The 19,660-nt window shown below is 33.7% G+C and overlaps 1 protein-coding gene across 1 annotated transcript in view; it reads left to right on the top strand.

Moving 5' to 3' along the window:
* The window catches only part of LOC149818443 (uncharacterized), a 1,135,480-nt gene that overhangs the window by 1,099,302 nt on the left and 16,518 nt on the right, over positions 1-19,660 (top strand). Inside the window, exons 18-19 of the mRNA XM_089986219.1 lie at positions 10,086-10,412; positions 10,507-10,713. Of these exons, the coding sequence (XP_089842345.1) occupies positions 10,086-10,412; positions 10,507-10,713 (534 nt within the window). The remainder of the gene's footprint in view (positions 1-10,085; positions 10,413-10,506; positions 10,714-19,660) is intronic.

Below are 19,660 nucleotides of genomic sequence, written 5' to 3'. Positions count from 1 at the left end.
TATGAATATGAGATATGGAATTTCGAAATTGGGGTCCAAATGACCAAAATACCCCTAATAACAACACTATGGCCTTGAAATTAGGGTTTTTAGAAAGATATTTTGATAAAATGCAAGTTTTGAAATTTGAATGGAATAAGTTAAGATAAATATGATGTGACATGCTTAAATATGTGAAAATTAGGGTTAGGGATTTCGAAATTGAGGTCAAATTACCAAATTGCCCCTGATAGCAAGACTATGGCCTTGAAATCAGGGTTTTTAGAAATAGATTTTGGTAAAAACTTAGGTTTTATACACTAAATGAAATCAAATAACTACAAAATTAAACCTAAAGCATCCTAAGATGCTTATGAACATAATAAAACCCTAAAACTATATGCTTATGCACGAAAATCTAATAATATCACTAAAACATATGATTTTAACAGTGTTTTTTGATCTTTCAGGAACCCGGTTTTGCAATTTTATTAATTCAGAGATCAAATGGATTCCAAAATCCTTAAAAATTGGTACCTGCACTTGTTATAACCCTAATGTCGAATTGGAATTATAAAAATAATTTTTTGACATTGAATTAATCCAAAAATTGCATTAAACCCTAAAAATATGCTATTTTTGACCTAATTCACCAACCAGTTTCAATCCAAGACCTGAACTAGGGGTCAAATCTCCATAAAAATCCATAAAATTTTACAGAGACTAACTAAGACGAAAAATAGAGATTTCCCAATTTACAGATTGGGAAAAGCATCTCCGGTTAGGGAGAAACTCTTCCGGCAATCTGAGCTAAAATATATCACTCTTAACAGGGATTAAAACGGCTACTTCAGATTGACAATACAGACATAAACAGCAATCCTAAACAAAAATCTCTAAAATTATAGTGGTGAACAGTAGATAGAAAAATAACAATACTCACGTTTTACAGATCATAAATTGGATCTGTGGTTTGGGATTTATGACTAACACAAGTCTGATTTGGGTTTTGGTAAATCCTAACGCGTTTTAAATTTAAAAACAGATTCTCTGAATAGGGAAAAATACTAAACAGTGATAAAAAAATCTGGAAATTTCACAGCAGACAGATCTACTCAATGTGAATCCATAGCACTTTACAGATCTAAAATCAGATATAAGATGAGAGAAATATCATCACAGCAACTTACCTTCTTGATTTTTACCACGATTTTAAAGCTTTAAAAACCTGATTTGATGTCTGATTTGTTTGACAGGGTTCCCGAGATCCAAAACCTCTAATTTTTCTACAGTAACTCAATAACTCATGCATGCACCACATATAAAAAAATCAGAAATAAACAATGAGTACTTCAATCCGAAATAACATTATCTTTACTGTTCTAAACCTAAAACACACAGAAATTTAAGAAACTTGGAAAACCATGCATTAACTAATGTAAATCAATAAAATAAACCATAAAACATTAAATAAAAATTATTTCTATGCTATAGAACGTAAAACAAACATGAATAAACCATAAAAATAAAATAAAAACAGGGAATAAATGGCTGGAATTTGATATCACCTTTAAAACATAGATTTAACCCATTAAAAGGGTAAATCATATATTTTATTGGTTAATAATGTAAAGAATCATATTAAAATCCATTCTAATGGATTAAAATCCCTGTAAATCATCCAAAACAGGGTTAGATCACCTTCTTGGATCGTTCTTGCTGATTCTTGATGGTTCTTGAGGTGAAACCATGGTTGGATCTTCATAAGGAGGGGTGTCCAAGCCTAGATCTAGGTTTAAATCATTAAAAACACTAAATAAAATATTAAAAATTGAAGAAATTATTTACCTTGGAGTTGCAGCAATGGAGGAAGGTTGGAGAGGAGAGAGAAGCTCCAAGAATCTAATAGGAGGTGGCTGGAAAAATCATCCCCCATGGGGCCTCTTTATAAAGAAAAATTTTTTTAGGTTAAAAAATCAAGTTTTCTAAAATTTTTGGACTCTCTAAGGGGGGGGCGATTTTTGGGTGGAAAGACCTAACTACCCCTAGCCTAAATTATCTAAACTAATGCCTAATTAACCCCTAGACTTTCCTAAAAAATCCCCAAATGTAATGCCACTTGGCATTTTCTACATTTGGCTTTTTAAAACACCTTTAAAAACCTTTTAAAAACACTAGTTTTAAAAACTAACTTTCAAAATTAGTTTTTCAAAATGGTTTTGACTCTTCTAAACCTCTAATATTAACCAAGACATCAACTAACCCTAGTCTAGCCCTGACTGACTCAAATATGGCACCACCCCGAGTGGGCCCTACTTGAGTTTTTTACAAAAAGATGATTTTAAAACTTGAAATTGAAGGAGTTTTCAAAAGGATTTTCAAAAGTAATCTTAAAATTAGAATTTTTGAAATGGCATAGGGTTCTAACTGAGTTAGAATTCCTCTGGATATGGTGCCAACTGAGTGGGTCCACATCGAGTTTTGGAAATTTTGAAATAAACACTGAAAATGGCTTTGAAAAAGGGTTAAAATTGACATTTGAAATTCAAGATCTTTGAAAATAGGGTCTCAAGCGAACTGGAACTCCGAGTTAGAGTCCTGAACTCTTGGGACTCTGAGATTTTAAATTTTAGAATTCAAAATGTAAAATTTTTTGAAAGATTTTATCAAGAAATGATGAAATAAGTCAGAAAACACAGTCAGGGTTAGACTCCTAACTCGACCGAACTCTAAAATAGAGTCCTGAACTAGCTGGACTCTGTAAAATGACCTAAATTTTGAAAACAAACGGAAAAGATTGAATAATGAAAGTAAACAGACTTCAAAACAGATTTTTGACTGGATTTGGACTCTAGGACAGAGTCCTGATCGGACTGAAACTTTCAAAAATTTAAGAAATTTGATGATTAGAGGAATTCAGAAGCGACACCACCTCAATGGGTCTCATCTGTGAATTGAAATCGATTAAAATTTGAATTTGAAATGAATCCAGATTGTTTTCTAAGAAAATATTTCGAAATATAAAGTCCTGGGGTTGGAAAATGACAGAGTATTGAATAAAAACCCAGGTTTTGAAATTGATTTTGAAATAAAAGCTTTAAAATTCAAGTCTGGATTGAATGTTTTGAAAACAGGAATGCTGGATCTCAAAAATGAGATGTAATGACATGTAATGCCATGCAATGCAATGAAATGGTATTCCGAATGCATGCAATGATATGCAATGACACATGAAATGGACAAACACTGGATGAGGGTGAAAATTTGGGGTGTTTACAGGCAGGGGGCGGAGCCCACCTCAGATCTGTTTTCTGATAGGGGGCTCTCCCCCCTGCCTCAACCCCTGCCTTTGTTATTTTCTATCAGACACACAGTTAGAGGGGTGGAGCTCTTGTTACTATTTTTTTGAAGTGTTTATTAACTTTATTTACATATTTTCTATTCACTTTTCAGATATAATGGCGAGTTCTAGTGGTGTCAATAGAGTTGGTTCAAGTTTAACTCTGAATTAGATGTTTCTCAACCACTTTGGAGGCTTATGACAAAAGGGATAAAAAGCTAGTGGTGGTAGTGGTGGGAATGTGCAGTTTCATTGTAATTTATGTACGATTGTTTTCACGGGTTCTTATACGTGTGTGAAAGCACATCTTTTGCATATTCGTGGTCAAGGAATTAGGCAATGTTCTGGGGTTGATAAAGACTTGTTAAAGCAATTAAAGAAAGAACAAGAGGAAGCTGAAAAGAAGAAAATTGCAAAGATGAGAAGCGATTCGAGCTTTTGAAGAAAAGAAAGATGGAAGGCAATAAAACAATACAAGGATCATTCAAAAACATGGCAAGAGCAGAAATTGATAAAAAGATTGGTCGATTTTTTTACTCAAGCTCAATTCTTTTTAATGTAGCTAGAAGTCCATACTGGAAAGATATGATTACATCTTTGACTAATTGTAATTTGAGTGGTTATATGCCTCCTAGTTCAGAAAAACTAAGAACAGTTTTTCTTGCAGAGGAAAAAAATAGAATTGAAGACTTGTTAGAGACCAAAAAATTTGCATGAAAACATCATGGAGTGTCTATTGTTTCTGATGGGTGGACTGATATACAAAGGTGTCCACTGATAAACTTCAATGCTTACTCACTTAATGAGCCAATCTTTTTGAAGACTCTTGATGCATCTGGGGAGTATAAAGATGCTGAATATTTAAAGAGATTATTTGTTGAAGTGATAAAAGAAGTGGGTGAAGAAAGTGTGGTGCAAATCATTACTGACAACGCTTCAGTTTGCAATCGTGCATGAATGAATTTGGCAAGTGAAGATACGTATTCACATATTTTTTGGACTCCTTGTGCATCACACAGTTTAAATTTGGCACTTAAGAGTATATACAATCCATCAAAAGATAATGCACATGCACATGAAATGTGTTTATAGATTGAGGAAATAGAGCATGATCGAAATATTAGAAATTTTGTTGTAAACCATCATCATGCCCTTTCTATATTTAATCGGCATTCTGATCTCAAGTTACTGAAAGTTGCTGAAACTCGTTTTGCTTCTTATTGTTATGATGCAAAGAATTAAGCAACTCAAGAATGCATTGATGATGATGGTGGCTGATAAAGATTGAGATTTTTATCGCACTGAAGATGATGTTAAGTCTCAAGCTATCAAAAAATGCATCTGTGATGATTTTTGGTGGGATAAAATTACACATTTTGTTGAATTTACAGAGCCTATTTGAGAAATGTTGAGAGAAGTTGACAGAGATATACCCATGCTTCATAGAATTTATAAAACGTGGGACAATAAGATTGAAAAAGTTCAAGGTATCATTTTTAAACATGAGAAGAAAGATGTTGTACTTGATGATTCAGAATTTTACAATTATGTACATTCAGTTTTAGTGAGAAGATGAGATAAAAGCAATACACTTTTGCATTGCATGGCACACTCTCTCAATCCAAAATATTATGCAAAAAAATGGTTGACAACAGGTGTTGGTCGTGTTTTTCCAAATGAAGATCCTGAGATATCAAGGAACAAAATGATATATTTGGGAAAACTTTTTAATGATCCTCACATGTTTAAGGTTGTAAATAGTGAGTTTGAAAAGTTATTTACTGGAAGATTTGATTCTTTAGCAACACTCATAGCAAGGGACGGAGAAGATCCCCTTAATTGGTGGGCAACATATGGATCAGATACACCAAATCTGCAACGTCTTGCAATGAAGTTGTTATCCCAACTTGCTACATCATCGTGTTGTGAAAGAAATTGGACTCACATATGTTCAAATTCACAACATTAAAAGAAACAAACTCATTAGTAAAAGAGCAGAGGATTTGGTTTATGTTCACTCTAATCTACGATTAATTTCTCGTCACACCAAAGATGAGTATATGTACTTTTTTTTCTTTTGTATTCAAAGTTCGTATTTAAATATTTATATTCAAAGTTTGAAGCTAGATACTAAGTTAGTCATATTTTGATGTAGTTGTGAACCATCTAAGTATTGAGATGTAAATCCAAAAGATTTTGACTTGGAGGGAGAACATGATTTGCATACTCTCAACATGGACTACCTCGATCTTGTTCTTCCCTCTAATTCAGACGATGAGGCAGATTTATGATAAGTTTTGTTGTTATCACACTCACAAGCTTCTTTATGTGTTATATTTTGGTAAGTTTGTGTTGTTACTTCAATAGAATTACTTTTTTATTTTTGCTGTAAAATTTACAATCTTATTATTAATTTATTGTTATATATATAATTATATATATATTTTTAAAATATATATAGCCGAGTCCCCGTCTTCAAAATTTTTGAAATTGTGCCGCACCCGTACCTGCACCTGTACCCGTACCCATACCCGTACCCGCACCTGCACCCATGTGACATAGGATGTAACCTAATCAGACTTGGAGTTGGATGAAGAGATGGGTGAGAAAAGCCTTTAGCAAGCCAGATCCTATCAGCGTAATTTGTGTGTGTTGGTTCTGAACCATGATGCCATATGGTGATGTGCACTATTGTTTGCATGAATATAACAAGCAAATGTTAGATGTACCCCCCACAGACATGTTCAACATAGTTTATTTACTATATTATGAGGTTTTATCATGTCTAATATACCATAATCATAGTCACAGTTATATATATATATATATATCGTGTGATAATATCAGGTGCAGAAAAGAAAGAAGAAAGGAAGGAAAAAAAGGAGGGAAGAAGGAAAGAAAACTGTTTTTCCTAGTTTTTTTTTTATTTTTCGCATTTTATTTTTAAGTTCATAGATTTTCCTGGGATTGATTGAAAAATATATAATATCCTGATATTTTGCCTTAGCCGAGATATAGCCAAGACCGATATTTGTGACTATGATTATAATACAGTTTCAAAGATGGTGAAAAAACGAAGGCTCACAATTCATAAGGATAAAAAATGGTCTAAAATATCCTATTAAAATAAACTTTAATGCATAAAATGGAAAATAGAACATCCTAAACATGATCCAAAGGTTAGTTTTTGCTTTTAGAGGTTAGATCTGTGTAAAACAAGTGTGTACCACCATAAGTTATGGTGGTTCAGTACCACCATAGAAACACCATATCCATATACATATGTACACACGTGTACATGCATATATATATACACACCATTGTCACCGATATCGCTGATATTTTGAATATATCATGATATTATCGGCAATTTCAAGCTTGCCGATAATATTGGGAATATATCGTGATATTTTCAAAATATCAGCAAATAAAAAATATCACGATATTTTTGAGTTTTTTTTTTAAATTAAATTTGCATTTCCTATTTTTTTGTTTCTTTTAAATTTTAAAACCTTTAAAACATGTTTCTTTATATTTTTGAAAGAAAAATAATACAAAACTTATTATTTTCTTAGGTTTTTTTGTTGTTATTTATATTTTTTTCAATTTTTTAAACTCCCATGATTTTCCCAAGATATTCCCAAGATTTATCAACTTTTGAAAATCTCTCCGAGAAATACCCTCGCTGAGAAATTACCTTTAACGATACAGGTGACTATGATACACACACATTTTAAGCCAGATATTATGTTGGATTTGGATTAGGATATAAAAAACTGAAAGATAGTCTGTTCTGATTAGCTAATTGGATATTGAAATTTATACTGAATCCCTCTAAATGGATTTAAGCCAGTTGAATATCCAACCCTCACATCCTTAAGCGACATCTGCATAAGACCTATTTAAATCTTTAGCCCTGTTTCTTCCAAAACCATCCTAGTGCCATGTTTATTTTGGCCAGGCTACACTTCACCCCATGGCAAAGGCTTGGCCTGATTGCCTAGGCATGGGCCCATCAGTTTCAGGCCCAAGCTAAGTCTGTCCTGCACCATGTACCCAGCTCAATACCCACCCCTTCTGGAAGAAAGAGACTGAGGTTGGGTCAGATGATGCACTTTGGTTTGACCCAACACCATTAGAGATTGGAAATCTTTAGAAACATGTTTCTATTCTACTTGACCAGCACAATGAAATTTCTCTTGTATCTATGTCCTTCAAAGCAATCAGAGAGTTGATGAAATGGCAAACTTGGATTTTATGGTGACATATTTATTATAAATCCCCATTGATTTCATACAATTTATTTTTCATATATTTTTTTCCTGAAGGTGGTAGTATTATAACTTTATCTACTTGTATTGCTGAGGTGTATTATAGTTGTCTTAGAACATAGGAATATAATTTTAACTTTATAACCCTAACCTTGTTTCCTTATTCTATAATTGTAGTAATATTTTATTTCCAGTTCCTATGATCTAGCATATATCTCATAAACTCCAAACAAAGGGTTTATATGATTGACAATAGAAACTTTAGAAAGTCCTTCAATTGTTTAGGAGTTGCTTCTCGCTAATAAAGCCAGATGATGCGGATAGATGAATATGTGTTTTGACTTTTGAGCTTCTCTCGATTCCTTGGGTTCTGGAACAATTTAAAAAAACGTGGCATGTTTAAGTCATTTTTAGTTTGAACGACCATCCCTGCTTAATTAGTGTCTTTGGGCTTTGTGACCCATGACTTGCAATTAGCAAATTCAGTGACTGTGGGATCAACTTTGCAAACATCTTCAAAAACTACTTCAAATAACAAGGATTAACTCATTTTTTTCCAATGTGAAGTTTGAATGCTTTTTTTAGCCATCTACTTTCTTTGATGATGATGCCATCTTATCATTTTAAGAAAAAGTGAAATTTGGATATCAGAACTAGCTTAAATGTCTTATAGTCAAAGAGCTAGGCAGTGCACATGTGCCAGCTTGCTGTGTGGCTCAGAAACACACAAAATAAATTTTCAAAATGAAAAGATTGATAAAAGGCTTTCAAGATCTAGAAATTTTCTGAAATTATATGTTTTAACATTGTATGCAAAAAACAGTTATAGTATAATATGAAATTCAAGGTGGCTGTAATGTTAAGATTAACATGTTACACCATTACAAGATGTACGCTAATATTAGTAAAAATTGTGCACCTACTTGAGCACAAGATGGCACTGTGACATGCACCCAGGAAAGCAAACCGGCATATTTAACATAATATGAAAATCCATGACTCTGTAAATACATTTGTATGTGATGTTGATTGTTGAACAGAACCCAGGAATTGAACATAACTTGCTATTCTCTGTCTTTATAGACTTTTTTTTATTAAGATCAAGCATACTTAGAAGCACCTAAGTGATGTTTACATGAGGTTTCCTGAGCATGACTTTTATCGCCTAGTACTAGCACGTAGGTAGCCTTCTCAGTCAGTAAGCTGGCCTCACAATATGGGTATAGGCAGGGACCCATGTGAAATATAGATATTGTATTGATCTCATTTCTAAATCTTTGTCATTTTATTTCAGCACCATGAAATGTTCATGATCCAAAGTTATATTTTTTTACCAATTTGTCTCCTTTCACTTTATTCAACTAGAAACAGTTCTTTTACTTGTTTCCTGAAGTTACTCTGTGCTCTATTAGTTCAGAGCCCCGAGTGCAACAAAACTAAATCCCTTAGGTTCTTTCACTAAAAGGTAAAGGAAAAAGTCCCTTTAGATAGAGACTCTTCAGAAAAATGATCACCACCTCTTTGGGTGTGCAAAGGCTAGTTCCTTTGTTCTTGTGTTGTTGTGCATGGCCAATGGATAATGTTGCATAGATTGGACGATCAATTACTTTCTTGTGCCACTGAGAAGACATTGGTGTAGATTTGGAAATGGTGGGTAATGACAATTTGGAGGCTTCTCAGAAGTAAAAGAAATACATGTTACTGTATGGATGGATTTATCTCACATGCAAGTTTATCACCTCCAATCACAAGTCATAAGGTCTTGGACCTTCATGGCGTGGCCTCATTGCTCTTTCAGGTATTTTTTATGATGTTTTCCTTTAGCACAAACCCAAGTATTGTGTCAGGAAGGTTATAGAGGGTGTGGTTCTGCTCATCATGATAGAAATTGCATATATAAAGGGTTTATTGTGGGCAAGCTGTGGGTGACACCAAGCTTACAGAAATTAATTATTATTTCATGTATGTGAAAGTTGCAAGTGAGAAAGTTTACCACAGTGAAGATAATGATGCTAAACTTGTTAATTTGCCACTAAAAGAAGTCTGAAGTTTTTATAGGATGAATTCCATGTGCGTGAGCATTATTTTGCATTCTCAAGTGTGTTTCACTATGTTTCAGACCACTATCTGATTTGATATAGATCAGCTATGGGCGATTTCACAATTTCATCGGCCAACACTGCTGGGATCTATATTATGTTAATTATTGGAACTATTGCAGCATGGTTTGATGTTAATTGGAAAACCGACAACTTCTCTAGTTTCCTCTGCCCTGCTCTCATTCATGTTCTTATGGAATCAAGTCATTGAACCTAGAACGGTTCTTACCCTTCTTGAGAAATTCACTGTGATATTGTTGTTTCCCAAATATAGTGAGTGTTTTGCCTATTCCCCACAATTTTCTGCTTATCTGTTCATAATTGTGGTTGCAATTCTGTTTGTACACGAGATCCATATTTCTCTATCTTCTTTCTAATATTTTACATGTTTTTCAGGATGGACTAAGGAAAATACAAGATTGGCAGTATGTAAACTGCCTTGAACTTTGGGTTAAGTTTGTATGTGCTAACATCAAGGAACATGATCTTCAGAGTTTGCTATACTTGGCAATTCAGATGATAAATGGACTTGCCCATATGTTGCCTGGACCTCGTTTCTTTCCTTTGAGGCTAAAATGCATCCATTTGTTGAATACGCTTTCACATTCTAGTGGCGTCTTCATTCCTGTGGCTTCTTTATCTCTAAGCTTTCTAGAATTTGGGGAAGGTGGCAAATCTGATAATAGTGCTCCAAAAGATTTTAATTTTTCAAGTATGTTGAAGGTTGGTTCAAGTGGAGAGACTACCTCATCAGTTTTCAGGATCTTCACTGTCTCGGCTCTCTGCTTTACTTATTAGTTGGTTACTTGTCTGACAGGTGCCAAAACAGCTACTGAAACTGAAAGCATACCATGAGCAATGTGTACGCTCTGCAGTTGAAACACTTTCAGAGCACTTTTTTCAATGGAGTTATCATGTATCTTTCCCTGAGTTGGCTTTTGTTCCACTCGTCAGCTTTAGAAAGTTTTGCAAAAAGACAACCAGTGAGAGCCTCAGACGTCTTGTAAAGCCATTCATGGATCAGGTAAATATTTTTGAATAAGCTTACATGTTTGACTTTGCGATAGCACGTGCTCAGAGTTGTGTTTTTTATCTGTAAATCAATTTTCTTTTGACCAACAATGTGAAACATTGCTCAGGGAATCCTTAGTACAACTAACTTGGGCTGACAGAATCTGTGTCACAAGGTTGAACCTACCCCTGACCACAATCCAAGTGCATAAGGTGAAGGGGCTCTGAACTTGGGGCAAGGGCACTTTGCTTCAATTCTACATCTACCCTTGCCACAATTCAAGATCATATGAGGATTTTGTACCTACATTTGATTATGTGGAACCAGCCCTGTCCACTTCATGCCGCTGCCACCTGAACAGCCTTAAATTGAATGGTCTAAGCTTGGAAGCCTGTAGTTCTAATGAAAGATTTGTTGGTTCGAGACAAGAAAAAAAATTGATGACCAATGCCGGTGTTTCAAAACCTAGCAAGCTCAGAACCCATCTTAGGATGTAGGAAGTGTAGCCAAACTTCTCCAGGTTTGTGCCTAGAGTTAGATGGACTTGGAAAATCCAAGACCCACCAATTTGGATTAACAAAACAACCAGCCGGGACTGAGTTATCCACTTGACGCCAAGTGACACAATCTTGTTCAATGAATCAATATCATGGTGATAGGCTTAATCCTATCCATTTGGATTATGGTTATAAACATTATTTTATACTAATGAAGAAGCAGTTCCCAACATCTCTTTTTTATTAGACGGGGAAAACCTGGCCCAGACCTGGTTGTCTATCCAGGAAAAAATCCTGTACAGCTACCTTGCCTCATGAACAGTACTGTTGTTAATATATATATATATATATATATATATATATATATATATATATATATATATATATATATATATATATGTAATCATGTATATATATATATATATATATACCCGATAAAGGGTATTTCTGTAATTCTGCCCATTAGGGGCATTTCAGTCTTTTTACTTTTCTTTTATTTTCTTTTTCTTTTCTCTTTTCTTATTTTTTATTTTTCTTTTTTTGATTGTAAAATGCATTAAATGCATTGCATTGGGGGTCTCTGTTAAATTATGTATATAAATATATATATATATATATATATATATACATACGTATATATATACATATATGTATATATATATACATGTTTTTTTTTTTGTTTTCTTATTTCTCCAAATACCCAATAGGGGTATTTTGGTAAATCCCCATGTAAACTCTCCCCTTTTCCTTTTCTCTCCCTTTTTTACTTTTTCTTTTTTTCTTTTGCTTTTTTAAGACCACAAGGGGCCCCACTCATCTTGTCGTTGGGGCCCCAACGGTCATATTTTTGAGATACTTTTTAGGAATTGAGGTTGCCTATTCTCTCAGAGGATATATTCTCTCTCAAATAAAGTTAGCTGCTAACATATGTGCTAGGTCAAAAGTTTTCGATAAAAAGGTGGAAACCTCAAAAGTCATAAATACAAAATTAAGACTTGAAGATAGTGTATTGCTTGAAGATTCTATTTCATATTATCAATTGATTGGATCTCTCACTTATCTCTCTATCACCCAACCTAATATCACTCATGTGTTCATGCAGCAAGTCAGTTTTAACATGTCCCTACCACATTGCACATGGCAACAATTATGAGGATTGTGTGATACATTAAAAACACCGTTTCAAAAGAGCTTTTTTTTTGTCCTCTTCATCATCTTTAGATCTAATTATCCGGGGTGGTAACCTAAATGATAGGTTTTTGTATTTTTTAAAGAGATTCGTTGATCTATTGGAGGTGTAAGAAACGACAAAAAATATCTTTATCTTCAGCTGAAGCCGAATATCAGGTAATGACTATGACAACAATGGAGCTTGTGTAGCTTAAAAGTCTTCTCAGTGATATGGAAATCATCATCTCAACACCTTCGAAGAGTTATGACAATAAGAGTGTAATCTACATTGCGAGCTACCATACCTTCCATGAGCGAATCAAACATATTAAGATGGATTGTCACTATGTTTGTGATGAATATCTAAGAGGAACTATTACGTTGCCGTACCAGTTGACAAATTTCTTCATCAAAGCTCTTTCCGCTCCTCGATTTCTCTTTCTCAGCAAACTTTTGATCATTTTCTCGTAAAGTTTGAAGGGGAGTGTATATATATATATATATATATATATATAAACAGTTTGCCCAAATAAGGGCATTTTTGTCTTTTTGTATGTAATTATAGTTGTTTATTAGAAACAACTATTTTTTCATTTTCTTATTTTTGTCTTCATTTTCTTTTTTTATTTCTATTTTATCATGTCATTGGGCCCCGCTCTATAGAGTCGATAGGGGCCCCAACAGTAAAAAAATATGACCGAGGGAGCTCCCCAACGTCTCTATGAAAGGGAGCTCCCAATGGTCTCCCTCTTGTATTTGTATATAAATAGGGGAGTGTTCCCCCTATATTTTTTCATGGCTTCCCAAAGCACATTTTCAATAATATTTTATTTTTAATTGACTCTTTGTATTGTCCTTTAGTGGACTTTTGTCTATGCACTTTTGTGCTTGTCTATCTTCTTTGTAATTGTCCACTTATGTGCTTTTGCACTTTGCTTTTGTAATTCCACATACTTCATTACAACCGCTTGCATCAGCTTGCACACAGGCACATGACTGGTTTTGATCTTGAGATGTGGGATTAGCATCACTCCTCAATCCCACTCCGCTGGCCAAATGCACACTCTGCTGCAGGGCCAGCTCCCAGCATCTTACCCAAAATCATTTTAAGTATTTGTTGCTGATAAAATTAAAACAAATCCCTTTTGGTGTTTGTGATATGCACTTACACTTCAGCTATCTGCGACATTTCCTAGACTGGACCAGATTCCATGCAACACCCAAAATAATGTCCAAATGAAAGTAGCAGGATGATTTTTGAAACATCCTCTGTTGTGCTCTTTGTGACTAATGTTAAACTAATTAATGAAATAAGGAAAAGAAAATTAAACTAAAACATAGTCTTGGTTTTTAGTTGACATCAGTGAATATTTTAGGACTGTTTCATATTGTAGTATATATTGGTATTCTACAGATGCAAACTTTGTAGGCAGGATGCACTAGTAGTGGATTTCGTGATGGACATATCATCTTCACATATTTTTTTTTTGTATTAATATCATGCTCTTGAAGTTTCTGGATATCATAATCTGACATCAAATATTCATGAAAAGAGATGATGTCTGCTTTTTTCTTTTTCATTCAAGCTTAAATTACGGGAGAGTATGAAAATGAGCTTTTCTTGTAATTAAAGACTTGCCATCTTCTGCGCTCTTCAGCATTCAAGTATCAAATTAATTTGGCAATTCTCTCACCTTTTTCTTTTTCCTATGATATAGGTTGAGCAGAACATAAAATTTGTACAGAAAAAAAGGGATGAGATTGCTTTTTCTCCAAATGACCAAGCATCACTTGAATCTTTTCTCCAGGTGTGCTAGTGTTTCTCTTTTTTTTTTGTGTTTACTAGCCATCTTCTCTCACCAACTGTTCTAATATCTCTAGGATGAAAAGAGAAAAGGGAGTGCTCCTTTCCATAAGTATCATGCAAGGATTGTTGAGGGATCTCTTTCTAAAAAAGCTGAGAAGAAATCAAGGTAATAGATGGATTTTTGTTAGAAATCTCCAATAATTAATTAATTCTCTGCTTGGCTCACAAAGGCTTCAATATAATCACAAAACGATATATACCCAAAAAAAATGCGATATTTTAAAAATACTGCTAAAACCCTCACGATTTTTTGTAAGATTTTGAAATATACAAAAAAATCATGCCGCTTCATTTGATGGTGTGAACTTTTTTTTTGTCAGCAATCATTCAATGCTGAGCTGAGCTGGCATTGAATGGCGCATGTCAGGCAGCATTGAATGCTGACTACCGATGGCAATGGTTTTTCACTAAATGAAGGGGAGGCACCCTCGTTTTATATAGCAGCTGAGAGGACCTTCTCTCCCCTACACATTTGGTATGGTACTATTCAAGTAGCCGATTAGATTCTAAACAACTTATGCATATTTTTTTAAAGGGAAACTTTGTTATATGTTGCGTATCATTTAAACTTCCTTCACCCCATTGCTGAAACTACCTTATATTATATGGTATTTTGTAAATGCCTTTCACCCCATTGCTCAAAGTAACCTATGTTGTATAGTATTTTTGTAAACGCCCCTTACCTCATTTTCAAAATCTCTCTCTCTCTCTATATATATATATATATATATTTATATATATATAAGGTGCTCCCAGAGCACCTACTCTCACCTAATAGAAGCTTCAAATTTTCAGAATCTGAGTGATTTTTTTGTTGATCAGACCCTATAGATATGATCTACAACTTTGCTTTCTAGTAGGAGGGAGTAGGTGTTCCCGGAGCATTACTCTATATTAATAATGATAGGGTGTTCCCCGATAACCTACTGCCACCTAGTAGAAGCTTCAAATTTTCAAAATCTGAGTGCTTTTTTCGTTGATCAGACACTATAGATATGATCTACAGTTTTTATTTAGTGGAAAAAAATGTTTGGATCATGTGATTATGTCATACATGTAGTTTTTTTTAAGATCTTCAAAAATCAATGGCTCACAAGGTACCAAAATTTTATGACTAAAAAAGCCTATTTTGAACATGATCCAAAACATGATTACTATCAAATACACTGTTTTAAGTACATCTATAAGATCTGATTGAGAAGATGCAACCTATAAATATGATTTCTAGTAGGTGCTCTGGGAGCACCCTAGGATTGCTCTATATTAGTAATGAATGTATACATTTTCAACTTACAGAGATTTTCCTGAGGAAAACTCACTTTTTTAACCTGAGAATGAGATTTGTAACTGTGATACCCAGGGTGTGCATCCCTTTCTTTAAGCCTAAGCTCCCTGGAGGGATTTTATGTGCTTGGGAGTGGGCCATATGGCAGAGCATCAATCTCAACCGGGGCCCACCACCTGAACTGGGGTTTCCTCTCAAAAAATATAAAAAAGGTAATTCTCTGCCTGCCAACTAGAATTTTTGCTGAATAAACTCATCTTACTCTGGTGGCTGTCAACTTGGTATTGCAGCATTTTGGAAGAGTCAGCTTCAAATTCTATTGAAGTTACAGAGCTTGTAAGTGGAATGAAAAGGTCAGGCAAAGGGAAAAGAAACTTGAATTTAAATTCTTCGAGTAAGAAGAAGAAACATAGAACATGAGTGTGCATTCCGTATACCTTTTTAACCGTCGTGTTTTTCATTATTGTTTAATATTGAATGATAGTAACTGGATTAGTTTTATTTAGTTTTAGTCATCTAAATTCTGTACATGCTGACGAAGTTTTTGAGGGCTTATATGATGAAATAATTCCACTGGAGATCCGGATAAACGGCAATTCATTGAAAGGTTTAGTGCATGCTTGATATTGACTGATCTAATTTATCAAGATATCTGTGCATGAGCAAGTGACTTTTTAAGTGTTGTTGTTTCCAATTAGGAAATTCAATTCATATCAGCAGATTCACATCGATTTTAACATAAGGATATGTACTTCATGCAAGATTGATTGGCCTAGTTGTTTCCTCTCATTTGATTGTTTGACTAGTCACCTCCTCTGTAGATGTTTTTAGGTTTTTTAGTATTGTTTAGACCATTTAATTTCCTTTTTAGGCTGTAGATGCCATTTAACTCAATTATTGGCTGTTGGGATTGAGTCTATAATAACTAAAGCCTATCTTTTATTCCTGTTATCCATCTCTCTCTCTCTCTCTATCATTTTTTAACCTAGTGTGAGTCCCTTTCATTTTATTAAAGGTGCTATCTTAAGTGATTTGTGCCAGGCAGTTTAGTTGGACAACACGTTGTAGATTAGACTCCATGAGCAGGCCAAGCTCAGTTGTATCCTCAAAGCCAAATTGTGTAAAGTTCATTGCACCAAACAATTATCAGAAGTTGGGCAATTTTCACTTTATAATTCTGGTCAATGTGTTGTATAATTAACACAATTGCTTCCTTGTTTGGGGTTGGTGACGGGGTTTGAACTGCTTTCTACTACCATGTTTTTTTTTGGTTTATAATTATTCATTGTGAACTCCTTATATACATAAAAGATATAAGACATTGGAATAATTAATTAAAAAAGATTGTAAATACAAAGAAAGAATTCATAAAACAACTTCTAATAAATACAGATTTTGTAAACCATCTGTACTCTAATATAATGTTATTTGTGCTTTCGCCGGTTGTGGCCAATTTCATCAAAAATGATTGCACTTGTATTACCCAACATTTTTGTGTTCTGTTTTTTGTTTCTTCTTAAGGTATCTTGTTTTAGGATGCGCTTTAGGTGGTAAGACTGGAATAAGGTTTGGAGGAGTGATGTGAGATATTATCCGTCATTAGAAAAAATGAATAAGTATTATATGCAGCTTGATACGATTTAATAGTGTAGAACTTATCGTAGTAATCTTCTGATAACTTGTCTTCGTACAAAATGCACGTGATTATATGTTTGCACAAAATCTCGGTAACCTGTTACTCTCTACAAGAGCATGTTTGTTTTTTAAGATAAACATTGCAATTGTGAGAGTGATTATAGGCTTTGTATCGACGATGAAGGCAATGCACTACTTGAACACATAGATTTCGTGCTTCTTTCTTACCATCGTCCAACTTTTTTTTACTTTAGGCACCACACATGTTATGGGTATTATTCTTTTGGTTTTCAAAAAGTTTCATCATCATGAGATAAAGTTTTTCAATAAGAGGATTTAGTGACTTGTCATGTATTGTGAGAATCCTCGCATTAAATCTCTTTACTATAGTAGAGGTTAAGCGCTTGTACATTCTAGTTGAAAAGTATATGTTAGCCTAATGTTTTTCTTTTATGACCTTAGTTGCATACTTGTATGCATCTTCCCTTTGCTCCTGAATCTTTTTAAGAAAATAATTATACTTTTGTCTCGTGAGTGCTTTGGTTGTGCTTTACCAAAGTTGACCTAGTGATATTCCAAATTTATGTTAAAAGTTTTTCGTAGTGTTTTGTGTAAAATTCAACCTGACAATTTAGCCATGTATTGTGAGAATCCTCGCATTAAATCTCTTTACTATATTAGAGGTTAAGCGCTTGTACATTCTAGTTGAAAAGTATATGTTAGCCTAATGTTTTTCTTTTATGACCTTAGTTGCATACTTGTATGCATCTTCCCTTTGCTCCTGAATCTTTTTAAGAAAATAATTATACTTTTGTCTCGTGAGTGCTTTGGTTGTGCTTTACCAAAGTTGACCTAGTGATATTCAAAATTTATGTTAAAAGTTTTTCGTAGTGTTTTGTGTAAAATTCAACCTGACAATTTAGCCATGTATGGGAGAACATATTGTGTAGCTTTGTGTGCTTATTTGAGATAGCTGTTAATTGTACTTTAACTTTGGGTATGTCATTGTATTAGTGTCTCAATTGTGCATTCACATGCATAAAAAAACTACACCCATGATTCATTCGACTCGTTATCTATAACAGTAAATGCAACCGAAAATATTTGATCACAAGGATCAATACCATGGGCTGACAACAATATTTATGTATTTTTCTTTTAGGAATGTGTCATCTACCATAAGAAGTGGAGGGCTTTCTTTAAAAAACTGATCAATGCATGCACGAAAAGATACGAACATGTACATAAATCTATGTCGTCTATCAGTTTCAATGCACATTGTCGATCATCGGTTAGTTGTCATCAAATAATGACAATAGGCAAAAAGCATCTTGAAAAACTCTTCGATTAAACCATATAGGATCACCTTAGTCATTTCTCATTAATGTCATGCTTGTTTGTACGTAACCTTCATACTTTCCTTGCGACTAATGTCATTTAAGATTTCTTTTAGAGTTAACTTTGGGTTATCGTGTAAGTGTTCAAGAATAACACTTGAAATCCACTTGAAAGATATTTTTTTCACTACTACGTTGTCCAATGATCCACCACATGTATGCTCACTTTGATACTTCACTTGAAAGAATGATGTTTTCTGCACCTTTGTTCAATGGATCCTCCAAGTGGAATGAACCATAGTCTGCAAGTTATTTCTCATGCATACTACAGTTACTCTGTTATTGCAGTTTTTCATAAATTTTATTTTATAGTTATTTCTTATCACATGATCTTTAAAAAATTATGATAGTGCTAAAGATTATTAAACCTTTTGTCGATAACAACTTCTCGATCTTTTGACTATATTGATAGCCATTGAAATCGTTCTATATCATTAAGTCTTTTGTTACACAGTTGCTCAAACAACTAAATTGACTTAACATCAATGATTGCCAATTGCTCTTTATTGAAATAATATTCATTGAGCAATAATGTAAAGTTTATAAATTTCTCAAAATTTTTAAATAAATAAAAGATTTTTTTTTGTGAATTATTTTGGTATTTAACTTTGATTAAATATCATTTTTTAGCAAATTACTTAGCTAATATTGATTGATTAATTAGCAGTTATTTATGGATAATATTTTGGCTTTTATTGAAGTTATTTGATATTTAATTGGGCAGTTATGAGGTTTTGTATGAAGTATTTGGATCTCGACCTCAATATAGATCTAAGAGGATCAACCAACTCAAACACAAGTTTGAACTATTTGAATGAACATATAAGATCCACTCGATCTCAAGTTATTTAGGATTAGATCTCCAAATGATTTCAGTCAACCGAAATAGATTTGGGTAGGGTTTTGATTTATATCGGGGCTTAAATCAGGCATAGAAGAAATTTAGATCCATTTGAGACGCAATTGGATCTTTCTTTAAAGTAGAAAGTGTCTTGGATTTATTTAGAGACCCAAATGAATTCTACTAAGTAAAATAAGATTTGGATATATTTAGATGACCCAAATGGATCTCACTAAGAAAAGGACTTTTGGATCCACTTGGAGACCC

This window comes from Nuphar pumila, chromosome 13, assembly GCF_984573655.1.
Source record: "Nuphar pumila chromosome 13, dmNupPumi1.hap1.1, whole genome shotgun sequence".
In the NCBI taxonomy this organism is placed as follows: domain Eukaryota; kingdom Viridiplantae; phylum Streptophyta; class Magnoliopsida; order Nymphaeales; family Nymphaeaceae; genus Nuphar; species Nuphar pumila.
This window is presented reverse-complemented; position numbering and strand designations above follow the sequence as displayed.